Source organism: Centruroides sculpturatus, unplaced genomic scaffold (genome assembly GCF_000671375.1).
Source record: "Centruroides sculpturatus isolate CEXI.00-Female unplaced genomic scaffold, Cexi_2.0 scaffold262, whole genome shotgun sequence".
Lineage (NCBI taxonomy): Eukaryota > Metazoa > Arthropoda > Arachnida > Scorpiones > Buthidae > Centruroides > Centruroides sculpturatus.
In genome coordinates this window covers 600915-624334 of record NW_019384536.1, presented here as the reverse complement: position 1 = coordinate 624334, position 23420 = coordinate 600915, and the positions used below count along the sequence as shown (strand labels likewise).

Here is a 23420-nt window from a genome sequence, read left to right as displayed (position 1 = left end):
AATGAATTACAACAAAATACAAAAACATTTTTAAAAATTAATAAATATATAATAAATTTTCTTTCATTTAAATAAAAAAACTAAAATAAATTTAAAACGTCAGAGTCAACACATTTTTCTGACTCAGACTCCTCTTGCCAGAAATTCCCCCCGACTCCGACTCCAGCCCTGCTTTTAAGTACTGTATATTAAATGACAATAAAACTTTAATTTTCAATAGCACAATGTGAAATGAAAGACTTCGATGAAAGAGCCTCTATGCGCAGTTCTAGAAGTCGTTATTCATCTTTACCCACAAGTCCTGTACCAGTTGGAAAGGAAAAAAAAGGTTTTAGAAAGTTATTTGGCAGGTATTAATATATTATTTACACTGCATCTACTATTATTATATATATATATATATGTTGAATAACAGCAAAAATTTTATTTATTAGAGCAAAACAAGATAAATTTTCAAAATTAAATCAAAATGAACAAACTTTAGACAGGTTAAACAAAGAATGGTCACCTTCTCTCACAACTGATCCAATGTAAGTATGAAGGTAGAATATTTTTAATTAAAAATTGTCATTTTCTATATACAAAACTCTTTCCAGCCCCAAAACAAAAATGAAATTCACTGTAGAAGGGTGAGTTTCTATCAGTTTTTTCCAAGACACTAACTCATTAATAGTGTGCTTGTGTTCATGGGTTCCAATAACAATGAAAAAAATTAACAAGAAGTCTATTAGATTCTTGTCATTTTTGATAATTTCAATAGAATTTTTTTAATTTTTAGAATTGGTGTACCTTTCTCTAATTGGGATACTGACACAGTTGTCGAATGGATGGACGAAATTGGTCTAGGAATGTATCGTAATGAATGCAAAAAATGGATCAAAAATGGTGATCAGTTATTAAAGGCAACTAATGCCAACCTAGAAAAAGTACATGTGAATCCTTAAAAATTTTATTAATGTTAATTTGATTAGAAGATAATTTAATTAAAAGAATGTTACTTAATACTAAACAGGAATTAAAAATCAAAAATAGTCTGCACCGTAAGAAACTTCGACTAGCTTTACAGACAATAGGATCTGAAAGCAGAGGACTGGACGAGATAGCAGGACAGTTAGATTATCATTGGGTAATTAGCTGGTTAGATGATATTGGCTTGCCACAGTACAAAGATATATTTGCTGAAGCTCGTATAGACGGAAGGGTTTTGCACTATCTCACTGTTGTAATTATCAATTATTGTGATCATTGTTACTTTTACGTAATGTCAAGAATTAAATGCTTTCTCTTCTTTTTACAGGAAGATTTGATTACTTTAAAAGTAACAAATTTATTACATTTCACCAGTATCAAGAGAGGCATTCAAATGCTGAGAAGATATAATTTTCATCCTTCTTGCTTGATAAGAAGATCAGTTCCAAATGAAGTAAACCATTACTTTAAATGAACAGTTGGCACATTAAATGCAATTTTTTAAAATAAAACTTTTTCAGGAAATCTCAGCAAACTTAATTATTAGATGGACAAATCACAGGATTATGGAATGGTTGAAAACTGTTGATCTTTCAGAATATGCTCCTAATTTAAGAGGAAGTGGTGTCCATGGAGCTTTAATGGTATTATTGCATATTATACTATACTAACAAGGAAACTGTCGGAGTGTCTTCTAATAAATTTTAATAAAATTTAGTTAATAACTACGTTAAAAGTATACAAACTCTATTTTAAATTTGTAGCATTCACTAAAAGTGTTGATCAGAGTTATTGGCAATCAAATGCTGCACTACTTTATACTAGTTTAACACAATTATGCAAATTTTAAGAAGTGAAAGGGTCGCGGAGGAAGACGGCGATATTACATTTAGAATAAATTCTGGAATTTTCAAAAATGGGTGAAGAATTAATAAAATTTAGTTAATAATTATGTTAAAAGTATACAAAATTTTATTAATTCTTCAACCATTTTTGAAAATTCCAGAATTTATTCTAAATGTAATATCGCCGTCTTCCTCCGCGACCCTTTCACTTCTAAAAATTTGCATAATTGTGTTAAACTACTATAAAGTAGTGCAACATTTGATTGCTAATAACTCTGATCAACACTTTTAGTGAATGCTACAAATTTAAAATAGAGTTTGTATACTTTTAATGTAGTTATTAACTAAATTTTATTAAAATTTATTAAAAGACACTCCGACAGTTCCCTTGTAAGAGTAAAAGCAGCAAGTTGCACTGTTATTGTTTAGTTTTTAGATATGCCTTCCCTTGATGTTTCTAAATTAATTGTAACTGGCATACAGCAAGCTTCCTTCATAGTCAAATATAAAATGAATTTAGAATATTTAACTATAGTAGAGCATCGTTTATCCGAATCAATTGGGGACTGGGGTTGTTCAGATAATTGATTATGTATGAAAAAGTATATTAACCTATCCCATCTTGAAATTTTTCTCCATTGCATGTCACTTCGCGTTGAATTTTCATCAATGTTAAGCCTAACGTAAATTTTTTAAAATAATAATCAGGGCTATTGTATCATTAAAAATTATTTCTTTATTTTGTACAAACAAAATAAATATATTGAAAAATATAAAAACAAAAATGATATTTTGGAAGTTAATCTAGTATCAAAAACGTTCAATTCAGCATGACACAGTCCAACTGAAATGCTTTTGGTTAACCGACATTTCGGTTGATTGGCTTTCGGATAAATGACACTCTACTGTACTCTTCCAATTTTGTATAATTTCAGGTGTATGAAAATAGTTTTAATGGGGATCTTTTAGCATCTTTACTCAATATACCTTCTTCTAAGACACTTCTAAGAAGACATCTGTCTCTTCGCTTTAAAGAACTTTTAGGCAGTGAAGTAATGCAGAATAAGAGAGATTCTGAAAACAAACCCGGTTTTATCATCCTCACACCAACTGCTAAAATCAAGGTCAGTTTTCTTCTAACTTACAGTTAGTTTAAGTTGGTATATTAAGCAATCTGTACTACAGGCAGGGCGAAAGAGACACTTTAGACTCAGTTTCCGAAACAGATCCATGCTGGACATGGAAGATTTTGTTTGTCCTCTGGAGACCAATTTACCTGATTATAATATTCAGATTATTCCACAGGAAACAGATTCAAAAAAGGTTAATATTAATACATTTTAATTTATATTATGCTCTTATTAAAATTACTTATTTTAAAATTAATTCTAGGATAATGAAAAAGAAACAGAAGATTTATCCTTACCAGTAACAGATACAAGTGTGTAACAACTCAGTTATCATAATATTAATAAAATAACACAATGGTTTTCAATCAGAATTTGTAAATATTTATTTAGTATTTTTTTTAAATAAGTAATATTGTACATTTTAACATATACATACACACATACACACACAATATGGTGTTTCATTGTTAAGAAATAAATACCATAACTATTCTAAATAAAAATTAAAAGAATTTTAATTTTTATTTAAAAACAGATTCAGTGTAATATAAAATTTGTGCATGCTTGCATTGTTCAGTGTAGAAAAAAAATCCAAGCATAACACACATTACATGAAAACTGTAGCCTACATTTTGCATAAACAAATTGTTATTTGTACATAAAATATTTTTAAATTGAAATCTATATATATTGTATATAAAATAAGAAACATGCCTGTTCTAGCATTTTGTATTTACAAAAACATCAATAAATATCAAATATATTTAGATTAAATAAAAAATCTTGATTAAATAATCAAAAACAATTAAATTTGTTTGGTGGAAGTAATATAATTTAATTTTTAAGTACAAAAGCCTTCTATTGTAGTAAACATTTGTTAAGTACAGTTCAGTAAAAAGGTTATAAGTTATTTTTCTGAAACTACTTAATAGAAAAGTTCTTATTTTATTTAAAATAACTGGTAAATGCAGAAAGTTGCAAATTGACAGTAGTTAAAACAATATTCCTTTTAAAGATAATTTTGTTATTAGAAAATTACAATTAATATATTGTAGAACAACATACAAATTCTCTGATTAACAAAAATCCATCTCTTAGTTTCCTAAGAAACTTTGTTATATAATATTTAATGTAAAAACAAAGCTTCTTTGGGAAGCATTATATCTTTCTGCATTTAGCAATTCAAGTTATATTGCTTTTGTTTGTTTTATGATATATTTTTAAAAATTATATATACAGTGGTACCTCGGTATACGTCTGCTTTAGAATACGTCCAATTCAGAATACGTCCTGTTTGGACGAAACAAATTTTGCTCAGTATACGACTTAATTCAATTATACGCGCCATCTATGAACAAGTAGCACTATTGATGTACTAGACCAGACCAGACGTTCGCAGTGCAACGGTTTATAACTTTGTTAAATTTCTTCTGATTTTAATTTGTAAGTATTATTACTTTTATTAATCATGAATTGCAAAAAGGCAAATGAAAGCAACAGAAAACTAAAAAAATGACTAGGATCACAATGGAACTGATAAAATAAATTGTTGAGAAATATGAAGGTGGTATGCGTGTTCGAGATTTTAACGCTGCATACCATATTCCGAGAACGACGATATCAACAATCGTGAAAAATAAAGACATTATTAAATCAGCTAATGTTGCGAAAGGGGTTAAATCCATTTCTAAACAGAGATCGAAGACATTAGATCATGTTGAGAAATTGCTTTTGCTTTGGATAACTGAAAAACAGTGTACTGGAGACAGCGTATCAGAAGCAATTATTTGTGAGAAAGCTAAAAAGATAATGCTGATCTCATGAAAAATCAAGCAGGAACTAGCCAGGAAAGCGAGGTGTTAAAGCCAGCCATTTTTTTTTTTTACATGAGAACGGATTAATCATTTTTACATTACTTCTTATGGGAAAGGTTGGTTTGGTATATGTCCTATTCAGTATAAGTCCAAACAACAGGAACAGATTAAGGTCGTATACTGAGGTTCCACTGTATATGACAAATATCCACAATAAATTCAGGATTTTTAACTGGAATGTTAAAAAAACATAATTATAAGTTAGCATACAATATAAAAATTTATAAAAATTTTATATTAAAAAACAAAAATAGACATGCTGTAAATGAAAGACAATTTTTCAGTTGAGGCTTGGACGGAATATTTCTGCAACAAATTTCTAACAAATATAATTTGATCACTATTTATATCTTAATCTTTTTCTAATTTAATTTTTACATATAAATTATATAAGATGCATATATGATATCTGTAGTTTCATTCTTTTACAGTTCAATAAGAAATGCAGAGAATTAAAAGGTTATAACAAATAATCTAAGATTTATTAATTTATCACAAAATTCAAATAGAAAGCACAAACCACTTTATGTCCAATAAACTTTAGAAATCAAACTGAAAGTTTCACTCGTATCTCTAATTAATTAGCATGAACAGGGTACAGGAGAGAATCATGCCAACAATCTAAATAATAAAAACAAATTATAATTATTTATAAAGTTCCAACACAACAAATTAATTAAATAAAATAATATGACAAGAGTTAAGAATTATGGAACTGTAAATTATAAAATATGTTTAGCAATATGTTAGACAATGTAACATGAATGGTGTAATTGCTATGAGAGTAAAAGGGTTTTAACTGAAAGACATTCACAGTTGTTGAACAAGATTATATCCAAAACTTCTAGTACTACTACAATAAAAATTACTAGAGCTCAATCTGGAAGATAAGTTCATTATTATTTAATGAAATGGGTTTTACTGAATTTTATTTTTAAGTAAAAATTTACTGTATTTCAAAGAGTTAAGTTTTGGTTGTGGAGCATAAAGATGAAGTTAAACATCTTCCTTGGCCAAAACAGTCACCAGAAGTAAACATCATTGATTCATTCTGATCAGTTTTCAGAAAATAAGAGTGAGTAGTATATCTCCTCTTCCATCTTAAGAAACTTAATTATATTCTACAGAATGATATAAGATCCAAAAGGAACTATTCAGATTTATTTGAGTCCATTCCACATGGACCATCATTTAACAATGCTTGTATTTTATTAATAATGGAAACTTTAATAAAATTAACATTTCCTTATTTTATCTTCCTAGTCCATTCAATCAACTGCTACAAAACTCAGCAATTATGTTCACATACTTCTAACTTAGATAATGTTGTACTGTACAGTACATCCCACCCCAAAATTTTTGGATTTTTATAAATCAATTAATTTCCATCTACACTCGATTTACTGGATTTACACATAGCATCATCTTCTGTATTTGCAATATATATAGTTAAAAATTTTTTTTTGTAAGAATTATAAATATAACTAATATATATATTTTTTTAAATTATTATTTAACTTAATTACTGTGACAATGATATAGTGTGAAATAGACACACTACATCATTACTGCAAAGGTAGCATATAGTTTAAGCCTGTGAAAAGCCTTGGTTTTTTTTCATTACTTTCTTAATTCTAATAAGTGCCATCCAGTAGCTAAGTGGATAAAATCATCAAACACTAGCAGATAGTTAGTTGTGGGTTCGGGCATCAACAGGCTAGCCATGTGGAGTTTCCCAAGTTTTCTTCATGTTAGTAACACCTAAACAGGGTCCAGCTTCCCATAAAAGTCTTCCTGAGATGCATCCACTCAGCAGACTCACTCACATTTTGCATTGCCATAACCAAATAAACCAAACTAATTCTAATGAGCGATTATTTATTGTGACATCATCACAATGCCAGGCTGCAATATTTCATCACAATGTTCTCAATTCTTTTAGCAGTGTCTTGTCTCTATACATCATACTTTTCCTGTTAGCAATAGAGTTATGTCAGTTATCTAACTCCTTTCAGAGAAAAATTTTGAATTGAAGTAATTTGACTTCCACTTTAATTTGAAGGTTTGTATATAGTTAATCTGTCTCTCCTGCCCATAAGCTTTCCACATCTGGTATCAACTTTCATCTATCTAACACCTTTCTTGAGATTGAGGATGGACAGGCAGATGACAGTCAGAATTTATAGGCTACAATTTTTTCAAATTGCAACCCAATAATTTTTCTATAAATGCAATATTTATGAGAACATACTTCCCATGTAGTTTATTATCTTTTTTGCAACAGATTTATTAGATAAACACTTTATATAAAGCAATTATTCTTACATTTTTACAATACTTTTTTTATTTAAAGAAGTCATATCAAGTCTTTCAGACTTTAAGGTTGGCAACTTCGATCAACATCACAACCTATCTAACACAGATCACTTTCCAAATATTAATAGTTAGCCAGTATTAATTAGTAGTCGTTGATCATCCTTTCTTCCAGGAGAAGGTCGACAACTAATTTTGTTGGAATTACTTCAACTCCCTTCCACAACAAGCATATTGGCAAGCATAAAATATGATTTAAATGGTCTTTGAGAGTGCAGACTTTAAATATTTGGTCTGTTGGCAGATATTCATATGGCATACCATTTGATATTCAGCTGTAAATGGTACAGTTTCATAGAGTTAATATTAGGAAAACATGTCTTACCAATTGAAAATGTGACATCTTAAGTTTTTATTTATTTACTTGACCAATGAAATTGTGCCATTTTGTAACATCCAAGTATCGTGATAAACACGACAATGGCAGACTGAAATAACCAAACTCTTTATATGGTTTTCGTTTTACATGTGTTATAATATAGTATTTAATTTATATAACTACAAAGGTTATCTTAGGTGAGGGTTTATCACACTAAGTGACCAATCTAACACATTTTAAAAATTCTTTAAATTGTTTACAGTAGAGGAATAAAGTATTTTTAAAATGTGTTAGATTGGTCACTTAGTGTGATAAACCCTCACCTAAGATAACCTTGTAGTTATATAAATCAAATACTATAATATAGTATTATAGAAGGGTTAGAATATAAAATAATCTATTAGATTATTTCATACTTTTAATCTTAATCTTTGTTGTTTTTGTTACTTTTTGCCAGGCAACCCCAAGCTCATTTGCTGGTATACATATAAATTAAAATTTTATGTACTGTAGCTCCAAATATATTATAAATCAAGATTAGGTGTTCTAAGTTCAAAATAGTATTTCAAATGTAAATACTTAGTTAATTCTGTAAATTGTATTTTGAATCTTTAGTGTATTATTTAGTGTAATTTTGAAATATATCATAATTTCAAAATTACAAATTCTGAGTAAATGTTAAAACATCAACAATGAAATTACCAATTGAAAGAGTTATCCATTTTTCAACAGCCAAATCCAGACATTTGATCTTCACTGTATTTGAAATAAAAGTTAATAACTTATAAATGTTTATTATATGATTTTTTTTCTGTGTTACTTGTTTTAATGTGCTTGTATAAAAATTATAATAGTGCAAAAAAACTAATTTGAAAATTAAACCATAACAGAGAATTTGATCTAATTTATCCATCCATAATATGATAAATAATTTTACTGTTCTTTAAAACATACTTTAATAAAAGAAAAATGTGTAATTTAAAGACATTAGTAAAGAATATATTGCTTATAAAATAACATAGATTCAAAACATTGCTAATTATTTTATGTTGAATCTTTATGCAATAGCTAAAATTGTTTCCATTAATGAAAGGACTTACCAAGATACATGCAATTCCAATGCCAATTCCACCTACCACTAATGCATGGTCTCTGACAAAATCTCTAACAGCACCATAACAACTCTGAAAAAATAATTCAAATATTTATTTGATAAGAAAATATTTTAAATGCATTAAAATTATACATTAAATATTACTGTATATTAATTGATATCAAATTCAGTAAACATTATACAATTAAGTTTTGTACTGTGAGACCCGAAAGAGCCCTGGGTCTAACTTAATATTTTATTAATAATGTTAAAATAATGTCACCAAATATTACTTCATTTTTGGTGAGAAAAATACTGTTTTAGGTTGGGAAAAAACAGATAACAGATGTTACTTCCTTTCACAGAAGAGAACATCCTCTGACTTTCCCTTATCTGGTTAAAAATCCTGCTCAGATGGGAAATGGTTACCCCTCATTCATTCCCCTTTCATCCGTTCTCAAGAAAGAGTTACTGGCCGATGATTGGTCGGTATTCAGAAGATATACAGGGAACTTGTCAAATTTCGGGGAGTTCAGCGACAGATCCGAAAACATACAAACTCCACATACGTTTCCCTCCGGATGACCAACGCCCTTAGACGAATCACATACAGAATAAGTCTAGAGTCTGCACATAGAAGTGATACTTTTATATTTGTGCACATAGTGATCTCCCATACGAAGAAGTAATGAACTTTATCTACAAAGTGTCCCTTACCTACAGAGAAGAAGACGAACGACAACTAAACAGGTCGTATGTTTTATAACGTTTTGTGAGCTCTCTCTCTCGATAGCGAATAGGGTAGAATATAAGTTTAATTATCTCCTGATTTGTATATTAGTTGTAGTAGTTCTATCTCTCGTTCATTGAGATTTTTGTATGATTTATTTTCTTGTTTTATTAAACTTATTATTTCGTTTTAATTAAAAATGTCTTCTAATTGCGTGACTGGATCAGATCGCATACGCGTGTTAATCCGCGTATAATAAGATTGATTAACTGGTGTCGGGACCCTGACAATTTGGGATAAAGACTTCACAGTCTTGAATCCCCTTTTCCTAAATATTACCGCCCTCCTATAAAAAGTTACAAGAGCCGATCTCACGATCGCGCGCCGTAAGTGTCGTAGACTAAGATCTACGTCCTGGCTGATCTCACAGTACCAACTGTTTTAAATTAACTATCCTTGATTTTACTTACGCATTAAAAATAATTATTGTATAATTAATGTTGAACTAACTATAATTGTTTATATAATTCAAAATTTTTTAGCTTTACATGTTTCCAATTACCAATTTTATTTGAATAATAACAGCTTTCAAATAGTAACCACATCTCATCCATAAAGGTTGAAATAATAACTGCCCTCAAATAATAGCTGCAGATACTGTAAAAGGATTTCTGAAAACACAGGGAAACAATGTAAAATAATAAATACCATAAACTATGGTAGGTAGGTATAATGTTTATTTAGCAAACAAACATAGAAAATGAAATATGTAAAATGTACAAAATTAAAAAATATATCTATTGTATAGCTTTCATTGTTACTTTAGAATGACATTACTGATATATAGAAGGAAAGATACCAGTTACTATTACAATTATAATTTGTTTGTTTACAAAAGTTTGATTTTTTAAATATTTAAATATCTTATTGATAATAGGCAATCAGTATATGCAGAGAAAAGAATAACCACAGAGAAAATATGCAGTTGCAGCTATTATTCAAATAAAACATATATATCTATATATTAAACTAAAAATATTTTTCAAAGTTTATAATAAAGTTACACTAAAATAATTTTCTTGAATTTATCATTTTCTTAAACATGAAGATAAACTGTATTAAAATGAAATTCTATAGAAAACAGAAAACTGGTGCTATCATATTGCATGTAAAATTAACTAATACTATCCATTTTGTTTTGAAATGGAATAAAATTATGCAATTTGAAAATTACATTATTTTTCCAAATTATTTTATGAAATTTCTTAATGGATTTGTCAAATTTTAAAAAATGTTGACAGATTATAGAAAGTCACATTTAAAGAATTGTTATTAAATCAAAAATATGCTAAATTTCTACATGAAGTTATTGATTAGTAATAAAGACATAATATAATTCTAGTATTTTTCAAAAAATGCAAAATCAAACTGAATGTTAAGCACACAATAATATAGATGTAAATGCAGTAGATTAATGAATAGCATAAGAGAGAATTACACGATGTATATGTACTGTACTGTACATCATCAACATGTTAGTATTGATATGCAGATATACATTAATAACAACAATATTTTATTTTTGTTTTTGACTTCACACAAGAAAAATGATTATCTGTTTTCAAAATTAAAATTATACAGAAAAATACATCTCTCTCTTATTAAGGGAAGCTACTTTTAGAATTAATAGTAAAATTCACATCAAAATATAAAAGAAAACTTTTTTGAAGTTAATAACAAGATTATAAATTAATATAAGATACAACTTACTTCTAAATAAGCGTCATTTTCATTTGGAGAATCTTGACATTTATTAATTTCTGTTTTATCTTTAGACTTGCAGCAACTTGCAGGTACTTTCTTTTCACCAGAAAACTTACTATTTTTTTTGGCCCAAACGCTGTATCCCTCTTCTCCATCCTCATCAATACCACAGCATTTAAACTATTATAAATAAAATAAATTATTATTTATTTAAATCATTTAGTGCAATTTTTAATTACTATTTTGGATGATTTTTTTGCATGGAATGATTTATAGACTAATTTCTTCGTTATTATAAAATTTTTAATAGTAAAGTTAAGTTTATTGCAGTAGATTTCTGAAACATTTACTTAAATAAGAATAAAAAGGAGCTATGTTGTTGATAAATTATGTCTTTCAATATCAGATATATTAATGACTTCCAACAAATCATCATCATATTTGGCACTATAAATGATAATATCAAGTTCTAGCTTGAATATTTTACCATATTATATTATAAATATTAATGATACTTCTCATAAAAAGGCATCATCATTTAAAACTAATAAATCTACATGCAATAAGAGATCAAACTTGCAATCTAGTAAACAGAACAACAATTGACTTAGCAAAACAGTAAAACAACATTAAACACACTTTGAATTAAATGTAAATAGTGATTTACAACACAAATTAAAATCAGCTTGTACATCATCATCTCACTAGCAATAGATCAAATATTACACATAAAATTTTATATTACTTAATGAATAAAATAAGATATTTATTTTCTCAAGAAATATGAAGATATTTCACTTATGATTATCTGTCAATAGATAATTAAACATTTTTTATTTCTTTACATCAAAATGTAACAGTAAATATTGCAAATGTACAGATTTTTATATGTACTAAGATATACTTACTTGTTAGTATATCTTTCAAATATTCCAAGTAATTTATTAATTTACTTCATTATCTAGTAATATTTGTCTATTTAATGTTTAAATTTAATAAATAATTTTATGCCTCATTTGACATTTGCAAAACCTGAATAAATTTTCAAACTGATTCTCCTATATTCACTAACTTCAGCAGCATGTTATCATGCAGATAAATTTTTAACTATCAAAATTTCTCAGACACACTGATATTATTTACAGATCAAACTATAACTTTTCATTTTATACAAACTCATCAACATATATCATAAATGCTGAATTTTTTATTAGAAAATTCTTCAATATTTGAAGTTAAAAAAAATTTAAATTGTAATGTTTATTAACTTCAGATAGTGTTCAGTAAAAATGTAATACTTTTTTATTTAAACTCTTTCCACCCTGTGGGCACTAAGAGAACCTCTTTTAGCAAGCCCATTATGGGTTCGGCCAGGCCTACAATGGGCCAGCTGGGTGGTGAGGGACGGGGCCTGACATATCTGGACAGAAAATCTAATATTAAAAATTAATTTAATTTTGTTTGATTCATTGAAGTATTTCTACCTACCGTTGCTAAAAGCTGAAAGTTTTATAGTTTCAATAATTACATTGCATTCTCTTCTTACGTGATTATTTCTTCCATTTTTATCATACACAATGATGATAGATATTTGTATATTTAGCTATCATCATGATGTAGGCCTATCTCGATACACTATCGAAATATAAAAAGGTGTAGAAATTCTTCCTATACTATTATTTTGCTTATAAACTATTTTAAAAATAGTTTTGTATGATTTACTTCTTTCCAAGCAGTGTAACATCTCATTGTATTATTCACTAATTAAGCATTCATTTCAATTTAAACTTTTGGAAAGATAGTGAAATTTTCACAACTTCTACTTAAAAAAGTAAATAAATAAGTTAATGTTTAATTGAAATTTTCATATTTTTTTAGGCACCAGAAGAGCTTCAGAATATAGATTTTCTTTTAATATATATACAGTATATATAACTAGCAGATGAGCACAACGTTGATCCAGCAAACAATAATAACAGCAAATATTAAGATTATTAGATTATTTCATACTTCTAATCCTTCTATTGTATTATTCTATTATATTAAAGTATTTGAATTATATTTACAAAGGTTATCTTACGTACGAGTTTATCACACCGAGTGACCAATTAACGCATTTAAAAAATTCTTTAAATTGTGCACATTAGAGGAATAAAGGAATTTTAAACTGTGTTACATTGATCACTCGATGTGATAAACCCTTACGTAAGATAATCTTTGTAGTTATATAAATAAATATCAATACTATAATATAACAAACATTAAGACAAAAATTATATAAAGGGTTTGGTTATTTCAGCCTACTATTGCCACGTTTATTGCGATACTCAGATGGTACAATGCACAATTTTATTGGTCAAGAAGACACCAATTGAAAATACAATATTGAATATTTTAAGATATATTTTTTCCTAAGGTTAACCCTAGAAATTTTACTATTAACAGCCAAATATCAAATTCTGCAAAAAACAAACCAAATATTTGTGTGTCAGCCTCAAAACCACTTAAAACATTTTGTGCAGGTTGGTAACCTTGTAATTTTCCTATTCAAATGCCACCATACCACTGGTCTGATAGAAAGAGGGGAATGTTGCAGCGGGGGACCAAAGTAATTCGACCAAAAGTAGTCACTGACCTCCTCCTGAAAGGCAGAATGGTGAACGATTACTAATTAATACTGTTCTACTATTAATATTTGAAAAGTGATCTATGCTGGATAGGTTGTGATGATCTTGCATGTAATCAAAGTTGCTAACCTTACATTCAAATGACTTCATATGACTTGTTTAAATAAAAATTCTTATAAAAATGCCAGAATAATTGTTTTTATGGGATGGTAAAGTGTTTATATTTTTGTAGCAGATTGTATAAACTAAGTAGAAAGTATATTATCAAGAATATTGAATTTATAGAAAATTATTGAGCTGCAATTTGAAAAAATTGTAGACCTATAAATTCTGACTGTCGTCTGCCTACTGTCTGTCCTTTCTTAAATCTCAAGAAAGGAGTTAGTTAGATGAAAGTCCAGAGGAGATGTGGAAAGCTTAAAGGCAGGAGGCCCAGCTTAACTATATAAAAAATTCTGGTTTGGAATGAAAATCATGTTACTTCAATTCAAAAATTTTCTCCTGAATGGAGTCAGATAGATGACCGACACGACTCTGTTGCTAAAAGGGAAAGTGTGATGTACAGGGGCAATACATCGCTAAAAAATTGAGAACATTGTGACAAAAAAATTGAAGCTCGGCATTGTCATGATGTCACAATAATAATCACTCGTTAGAATTAGTTTGGTTTATTTGATTACATCAATGCAACACATTGGCAATCTGCCTCGCGGATGCCTTCTGGAAGGTCTTTTAAGGGTAACTGGCCTCTATTTAGGCATTAAAAACAGGGAGAAAACCTGAAAAATTCCACATTGCCAGCCCGTCTTGGCAAGTCGCAAACCCATTGATCGAACTGCCAGTGTTCAGGGAACGAAACTGAACTGCCTGGCCATTTGTGGGCCCACCAGTGACCAGGTGTTACTAACAAAGAAAATCTGGAAAACTCCATATGGCCAGTGGAGGGCACTTATTAGAATTAGAGTTAAGAAAGTACCATTCAAAAATGACAAAAACCCGATTTGTTAGATGTGGAAAATTAAATGATTATAGACTTTTCACAGGGTAAAATATTTTCAATTTCATGCAGGCAAGTGCTATATGCTACCTGTTGCAATAATAATATAGAGCATCTATTTCACACTATATCATTGTTGTAGTAATTAAGTGAATATAATATATATATTTTTTAAAATTATAATCTGTTTTATAACTGACGGAGACTTGTACCATGAGGCAGTTACACGTGTCAATGCCGCCTGGCTGAAGTGGCACTCAATAACAAGTGTGCTGTGCAACTGACGCATCAAGGACCAACTTAAGTCAAAGATTTATCAAACCATCGTCCAACCTGTCGCACTGTATGGGGCCGTGTGCAGGCCAACTACGAAGGTCGTCGACCGCCGACTTGCTACTACAGAGACTAGGATGTTGCGTTGAATAAGCGGCCTTCCCAGACTTAATCGAGTACTCAACGTAGACATCAGAGCCCAGTATGCCATTGCTGAGATCAATGAAAAAGCGCGCAAGTGGCACCTGCACCTTTATGACCATATGCTCCGTGCTGACGCCAACTTCATCATTCACATGGACCTAAATTTGGAGGTACCTGGGTCCTGCCCAAGGCAGCGTTGGCTGGACACGCTACATCACGACCTGCAAGCCTATACCCAGACCAGGCCCATGATCGGGCCAAATGGAGATTCAAAATAAAATCCAGATGTGCCGACCCCGCTGTTAAACGGGACTAAGTCCAAAGATGATGATGATAATCTGTTTTATAAGAACTATATTAAGTTTGATATTTTCTTAAATTTTTTCCAATATGTATAAAGTCAGTGAATCTAATGTAGATAGAAACTGATTTATAGAAATCCAGTTGATATTTTGGGATTGGATATTCAACATTATCTAAGTTAGAAGTATGTGAACGTAACTGCCTAGTTTTGTAGCAATTGGTCAAATGGTCTCAGAGTGAGTGTATAGTGAACAAACAAACAACCTTGTGTGCACTCGTGCACACATATATATATATATTAAAAGCAATGAAATATTTTAGAATATTACACTATTTCTAATTAGTCTATTTACATATTTTTCTTTTAATGTAAGACAATAAAATTGTGCAAGAACAAGCAGCACTAATTGATAAAAAATTTAAGCATCTTCAGAACAAAGCTTTGCTTTCTTGGTGTTATTTTTTTTTAAATGAAAAAAAAATATATTGTAAAGAAAGCAGTTTGTCTAAAATTTTTTATCAATTATTTGTACTGGCACAATAAAATGATAGCAACTGGAAAAGAACAAAAGTTTATCACATAAAATAAATTCATCAATTTCTTTGGACAAATGTAAAGGAGACAATCAAACAATTACATTGGACAAAAACAAATTACCATAGATTTCCCCTTCTAAATAAAAAAAAGAAAAAACCTCAGTTTTTTTATATATATGTCTTGCCTGTCCTATTTCATTTTTTTTCAATTTTATTATTTGGTCACTTGGCTTATTTTTGAATAAATGATAAAATATAACAGATCTTCTGCATACCTTATTTCTTTAATGTTTGTTTTTTAAAATGAAATATATGCAACAACTATACAGTGGAACCTCAGTATATGACCTTAAAGGGTTTCTGATGTTTGGACTTATACCAAATAGGACATACCAAACCAACCTTTCCCATGAGATGTAATGTAAAAATGATTAATCTGTTCTCATATACAAAAAAATGGCTGGCTTTAAACACCTCACTTTCCTGGCTAGTTCCTGCTTGATTTTTCATGAGATCAGCATGTATCTTTTTAGTTTTCTCGTAAATAATTGCTTCTGATACGCTGTTGCCAGCACACTGTTTTTCAGTTATCCAAAACAAAAGTAATTTCTTAACATGATCTAATGTCTTCAATCTCTGTTTAGAAATTGATTTAACCCCTTTCGCAACGTCAGCAGATTTAATAATGTCTTTATTTTTCACGATTGTCGATATCATTGTTCTCGGAATACGGTATGCAACAGTTAAATCACGAACATGCATACCACCTTCATATTTCTCAACAATCTTTTTCAGTTCCATTGTGATTCTAGTCATTTTTTTAGTTTTCTGTTGATTTTCATTTGCCTTTTTTGCAATTCATGATTAATAAAAGCAATAAAATTTTACTTACAAATTAGAAGAAATTTTACTTACAAATCAGAAGAAATTTAACAAAGTTATAAACTGTGGCACCGTGCACATCTAGTCTGGTCTAATACACCGAGACAGCTACTTGTTCATAGATGGCGTGTATAATTGAATTAAGTTGTATACTGAGCAAAATTTGTTTCATCCAAACAGGACGCATTTTGAATTGGATGTATACTGAAGTATCACTGTATTAGACACAAAATAGGTCCAATATTCAAACTAAGCTCAATATACAACAAAGGACATGTTGCTAATATCAATGAGATATAGATATTACTAATCTAGGTCCAAGGGTGATTTTTATATAAATTTTATTAAAATCAGAAAATTTGATGCATCCATAAGCATCAATAAGTTTTAAGAAAATCATCCAGAAACAACTAGTAATTTATGAGAATTTTATGTCACAGTATGATATAATAAAGATGAGCCTAACTGTTGACTGTATCAAAGAGCTGTTTTTGTAAAAATAAAAGGTTCATTGCTATAATACAAATTTTAGATTGTCAAATATAATTACAGAAAGTTCATATTAAAAGAAAAAAAAAAATTGTTAACTAGCAAGACAATGAAGAACACTGTTCNGTTAGCTAATTAGCCCCTAAACATTATGAGAGCTAATTAGATATAAAGTGAAAAATTACAACTATGCGACAATCATATCGCATAGCTATCATTATTGTAAAATCAAATAATCTAAATTAATCTGATAAAAATACTTTAAATTGTTATCTGCAATTATTATCTATTTATTTTCCATCGCTAAACAACAAAACAAAACTAAAACAAGAACGTAAACTACATTTTAAGTAATTATAAATGAAATCGCTGCGTTTAATCGCGTTACGACTTTGTTGTCGCGCAATACGCAACGCGCGACAGAAAAAAACAAAAATAAATTATGACAATACAAATTGTGAAAATTACAAAATTTTTGATAATTGCATTTTTATAACATTCAGGTATTGACATGGATGTATTTTTTAAGTATTACTTTGTAAAGATTTTATATTATGAAGAAAACAAATTACAGAATCGAGAACATGTCGTAAATTGCCGAATTTTTGATGGTCCACCCATATTTTTTCAATCTCTTCATTTCATGCAGAGAAAACATTTATAACTAAACTATCAGAAAATAATTTTGATGGATTCCATAATATTTTGAACGATGTCAATTTTTGAAAATAGGTAATTGAGTTAAGCCTAACACACGACTATATAAAATAAAATATTGAAAATAAAATTTATGTCTAAAAATCTTACAAAACTATCTATTAAATCATAAAGACAACATTCTTATGAGTAAAATGAAGTAAAATCTTTGACAATTAGGCGATTTACAACTCAGAAGAAAAGTGTTGAAAATAGTCATAAAACGATGAACGTTTATTGACTTTCGCAGTAGGGGGTAATGCGAGTCTGTTGACAAATTTTCTCTGAGTAGTGCGAAATTTCTACTCACTTCGCTTGAAAGTGTCATATTTCTTCCCACTTACAAACAAACCTGATGGCAATTGGTGAAACAGGAGATAAATTACAGCAAGTTGAAATTTGATATGTTTATTTTTTTGCGTTTTTCATATCAAATTACGTAAAAATAAATATTAAAAAATTAATTTTGTCAATACGCAAGTAATTTATATCACTAGATAGAAAACAAAGTGCAGAATCCAACAAAGAAATTGTACTTTATGCAATAGATAAAATTGAATTATTTCATATTAAAAACATTGGGTCTGAAAGACCCATGCAACTCAAATAAGGGCACCATTCCTAGTGACTCACGCAGGGTTCAGCTGGCAGTTAACGTGTTAACTGAATATTTAATAGATTATTTAATATTTAAATTATTTTAAACATGAAATTCTGAGTTAATAAAAAAATTTTAAGTCATTTCAGTAATTTCAATAATGGACTCTTATCTCTAAATTACAGTTTATCAATAAAACTCACATTGATTCTAATTTGTTTACCTGAGACTGAACGGCATTCCAAGCATCAGTTACTGCTGTATCATTGTCGTACAATGGAATGGTCATGATCATCTCTGTACGCATTCTATTCTCTACCTAAAAAGCATAATAAAATAAAGTTTTTACTGTTTCATTATTACTTTAAAATTTTCAGTAAAACTTAATTTTACATATAAAAATGTAAATACCGAGTGTTCAAATCTTCAAATAATTAAAAATCAAATTTAAGATTTTGGTTTATATATATATAATTTACAAGATATATTTGACATGTATTTTTTTTAAACATTTTATTAATTGCTAAATATTTGTAATTTTTATTTCTAATGTATTAACTTGTACTCTAACAAGACAGGCTTTAATAAAAAACATCAAAATAAAGTACTTGTCTAAATATATTTCTTAAATCATATAATTTAAACTGTTTAGTAAGATCTTACTAATGTTTAAATTTTATTGAAAGAAAGAAATGTTATAAAAAAAACTTTATGAACATTTAAAAATTATAAAATCAATTTAAATGATGATTTTTAAGTGAGATTTGGCAATGTGTGTTGATTTAGGCTCAGAAGAGTCCATTAAAGTAAAATGAGGAAAAGCCCCTTATATAATGCTTTTGCTTTATATCCTGTTTTTTCTTACTTTATAACAAGTATAGAAAAAGTTACACATTTTAACATTCTTATATTGTTTTTAGCTAAATTTCATTTTTATAGTTTAATATTAAATAATGCTGCTAGCCCACAACTTTAATTTAGATTGAATTATTTAGCCTAATAAATAAGGTTGTAATAAATTGGAGGGCTTATTATCCCTAATATGTGAATCAATTTATTACAGCTATTTATTTATTAGCTAAATAATTCAATCTAAATTTATACTTTAATATAAAAAAATTTTTTACACTAATGAAAATTTAAAAGGAACTAAAATTATATACTCCTTTATTAGATTTTTTTTAACTTTTTTATTTTAGATTTTTATACTTTTATCCTAAAAAATTTATAAGCCATCAATTTTATATTTATTCAATTCATCAATTTATTTTACAATCTCTTTTTAAATTAATAATCTTTTTTAAAAACTCCAGGTAGCAATTACCTACCTTTTCTTAAATTACTTTATTTGAATTTTACATATTTCATTAATCTCAACATACTTGTACAGTATATAAATAATTCAATAGTATTTATGAACAATTATTTTTAAAAATATTTATGTATTCCTTTGAATTGCTCAGAACCATTGTTACCTTATGAAATAATCTGCAGCTGAAGTGGCGTCTAGACTCAAAATGTATTCTGCATAATGACTATTCAAAGAACTTAATTTGTCCATCTCTAAAATACATTCCCATATGATACAATTTATCAAATTATTTTTTAGCATTACAGTAGAGTCTCAAAAACTCGGCCTAATGTGGACCAAAGGGTGGCCAAGTTTGTGAAAATGCCGGGTTATCGGGAATGGGGTTAAAAAAAAATAAGTATGAGTGTTTCCTCAGAAAATACTGTACTGTACTTGTATGTATTGTTTGCTTGAATATACAACAGAAAATAAACTGCCCAAATACCCTTAAACAAAGGAAAAGTACGAACTTTATGAAGGCATAGAGCCTTTACTACGTGAAAATGAAAATTAATGAATACACTGTGTACAGTAATTTACCTGATAAGACAGACCTCAGAAAAATATTTTATGAGGCATAAGGCTGTCTGTAATGAAAATTAATTAACTAAGGATTTTTTTGCCCTGCCAGGGTGTGGCCGAGTTATCCGGACTGCTGGGTTATCGAGTGCCGAGTTTTCGAAACTCTACTGTATAACTAATAATCTGAAACAGTGTTTTCTTTTTTCAAAATAATGATGTGTTAATACTATCATAACAAATAATTACAAATATGAATAGCATCAGTTAAATCAACGTTTAACAAATGAATTTTTCACTTAAATCTTCATCACACATTCATCTGTCAAATATACATCAATTAACAAGAAATATTATCAATTTGAATTTATTTGACATTAAATATTCATGAAAATAAGAATATATGTATTTAAAGAAAATGCTGAACATATTCAATAGTTAAAACAGTAAATATAAAAGTTCATATTATTTCATTTCAATGTTATTTAAGAATGTATTCAAACTTTAATAAATTGAATTTTTTCTTTGAATAGGAATAACAAATTTTTTCTTGATAAAATAAATTAAAAAATTATGAGAGTTAAATTTAAAATATATCTGTTGTAACTAGAAAAAACTAAATTGAACAACATACCTCATTTCTGAAGACATAGGCAAGAATTCCTCCAACGAGCATTGTTATGAAGATCATAAAGAGAATGATGAAGAACTAAATAAATTTTGCAAAAATTTAATTAAATGAAATTATATAGAATATTTTACATTTTTAAAAATAATAATAATAATATAATTTCCAAATTTAATTAATTAAATAATTAATTTAGTAAGTTTATGTTTCTGCATATTAAACTATTTTTTTATTCTCTCTCAATAAAATGAAATGAAATGGCTTAAATGAAGAAAGGTATGAATAGAAGATATATCTTCTATTCATACCTTTCTTCATTTAAGCCTTTGAAAATTTTTTAACTATAAATATTGAAGATTATAAATCTATATTTCAGAATTATATGTATATTGTCTTTAATATAATGAATAAGTAAAATTATTTCAAAAACTAATGCTTCATTCCTAAAATAAAATATTCTTATTATTAATCTTCTATAGCAGTAGTTATAAACAGGAGCCACAAAACATTTCAGGAAGGCCACAGAAAAAAATTTAGAAGATTGAGGGCACCAAAACTATAAGGGATCATGCTAATTTATGAAATAGAATATAATAAATCAGCAATGAGTTGCACAACTTTCTCGGCAACATTTAAAATTTGTGGTGGTGTTATCATATTTTATTAAAAAAACGTTTTATATTTTTAGCTGTTATAAAACATCAAAAAGCTCAATTTTTAGGGTAGGAATGAGTTTTGTAAAAAATTGTAAATGCTAATAATGAATAAAATTGTCATTAAGTCCAACCCTACTGGAGATACACATGACCCCATTTATCTCTTCACCCCATTAACCTTTAACCACTAAAATTTAACAGCATCAATCCCCCTAATAAACGAACTTCCCTCCAAAATTTCAGAAATTTTAAAAAAGCACAGGAGTTATTAAGCTTCAAACAGAGTGAACAGAACTGTGCCCCCCCACACACATACAACATTCATATATACAGAAATTACCCCTGAACTTTTTTGTATTTCTCAACATATCAATGTGTCCTCAAATCCAAAAATATAAAAATATTGAGGGATTATTTTTTAACCAATTGCCTTACTATCTCTCTGTTATATATAACAGCCAGGAAAACATTAAGGAAGCTCACAAAATAATTACACTAATTATTTTTGAAAGAGGCGTTTAAAAGGGGAAAAATGCATCCTCATGCAATTTTTTTCTATTTTGATTAAAATTTATGATCTATTTGCTCTAATAAAACTTAAATTAATTTCAAAAGTTTTTCCCTTTTGGAATTAAACCGAAATTAGCTGAGTTCAATATTAAAGCATTTTTTATTTAATTAATGAACTTAATTTTCTCTTGAAATTCCATTACACTATTAAATGCAAAATCCTTAAATTTAGGAAAATATATTGAAATTACATAATATTTAAAGTTATGCAATACATTATGAAGTGTTTAGAAATATATTATTTTTAAAATTTCTTTTTCGAGAAAGAAAAATATAAAATCATTGTTTTTACAGTGATATTCAGAAATTGCAAAATATGACCTACTTGAATCTATAACCGGTGCATACAGAGTTTAATCTTCCAAAACGAACGTTTTCTTAACCCCTTCTGGGTTCTTCTTCAGGTAAATCAGCTGGATTGAACATGAATACGAAAAATTTGAACAAATCTGAACGCTGTTGAGTTTGAAAGTGCTCGAACTTAACGATAATGTCCAAACGCAAGAGAAAGTTATATCAAAATACCTAACATACATGAGAGTGAGATAAATAATTAATAATGATCTCACATGTTCCCCAGTAATTTTTTAATTATTCTTTACCACATAATAAATAGTATAATGCTATCACTCCGTATGCAGTAAGTTCTGCCATGCCGTGAAAAGGCAAATATCTTCTCTTGTATTAATGCATAAGGACGTGTCATACGCCTTAAAAATTTCCATCTCCTCTAACCATTTCAGATGGTCAATGCGCGGTGTGGTAACAATTAATTGCGCTCTAGTGAAGTCCACCACAATTTCAGGACCAGTGGCATAAGTGGAGAGTGAGGTGGTGCTTCTATTGCATTGTATATCAGAGATATGCTCTCTTAACCTAACCCCCAATGAACGTTTAGTCGATTCTGTGGATACCAACTCCCTGTTAAACTGGTTATCCCTAAGTGGGACTGTATAGATGCCTGATAATCTCTCCATACTGAATCGATCTTTTCCGTTACGTAAGATGTCGAACACAAATCCCTGGAGATTGAACTGCCCATGGGGGACACCT

At 28.6% G+C, this 23420-nt stretch overlaps 2 protein-coding genes across 9 annotated transcripts in view; one reads left to right on the top strand and one right to left on the bottom strand.

The window, feature by feature from the left end:
• LOC111623254 (liprin-beta-1-like) overlaps positions 1 to 3315 on the top strand; it is a 15864-nt gene extending 12549 nt beyond the window's left edge. For all 5 annotated transcript variants that reach the window (XM_023365779.1, XM_023365777.1, XM_023365778.1 and 2 more), the window contains 3 exons: positions 2750 to 2938; positions 3000 to 3137; positions 3207 to 3315. In XM_023365779.1, coding sequence (XP_023221547.1) covers positions 2750 to 2938; positions 3000 to 3137; positions 3207 to 3263 — 384 coding nt within the window. In that variant the 3' untranslated portion in view covers positions 3264 to 3315. The remainder of the gene's footprint in view (positions 1 to 2749; positions 2939 to 2999; positions 3138 to 3206) is intronic.
• A 1520-nt stretch (positions 3316 to 4835) lies between these two features.
• Positions 4836 to 23420, bottom strand: part of LOC111623253 (CD151 antigen-like) — an 86551-nt gene continuing 67966 nt past the window's right edge. For all 4 annotated transcript variants that reach the window (XM_023365772.1, XM_023365775.1, XM_023365771.1 and 1 more), the window contains 5 exons: positions 21148 to 21222; positions 18867 to 18962; positions 11104 to 11277; positions 8611 to 8694; positions 4836 to 5439 (listed from right to left, as the gene is read on the bottom strand). In XM_023365772.1, coding sequence (XP_023221540.1) covers positions 5392 to 5439; positions 8611 to 8694; positions 11104 to 11277; positions 18867 to 18962; positions 21148 to 21222 — 477 coding nt within the window. In that variant the 3' untranslated portion in view covers positions 4836 to 5391. The remainder of the gene's footprint in view (positions 5440 to 8610; positions 8695 to 11103; positions 11278 to 18866; positions 18963 to 21147; positions 21223 to 23420) is intronic.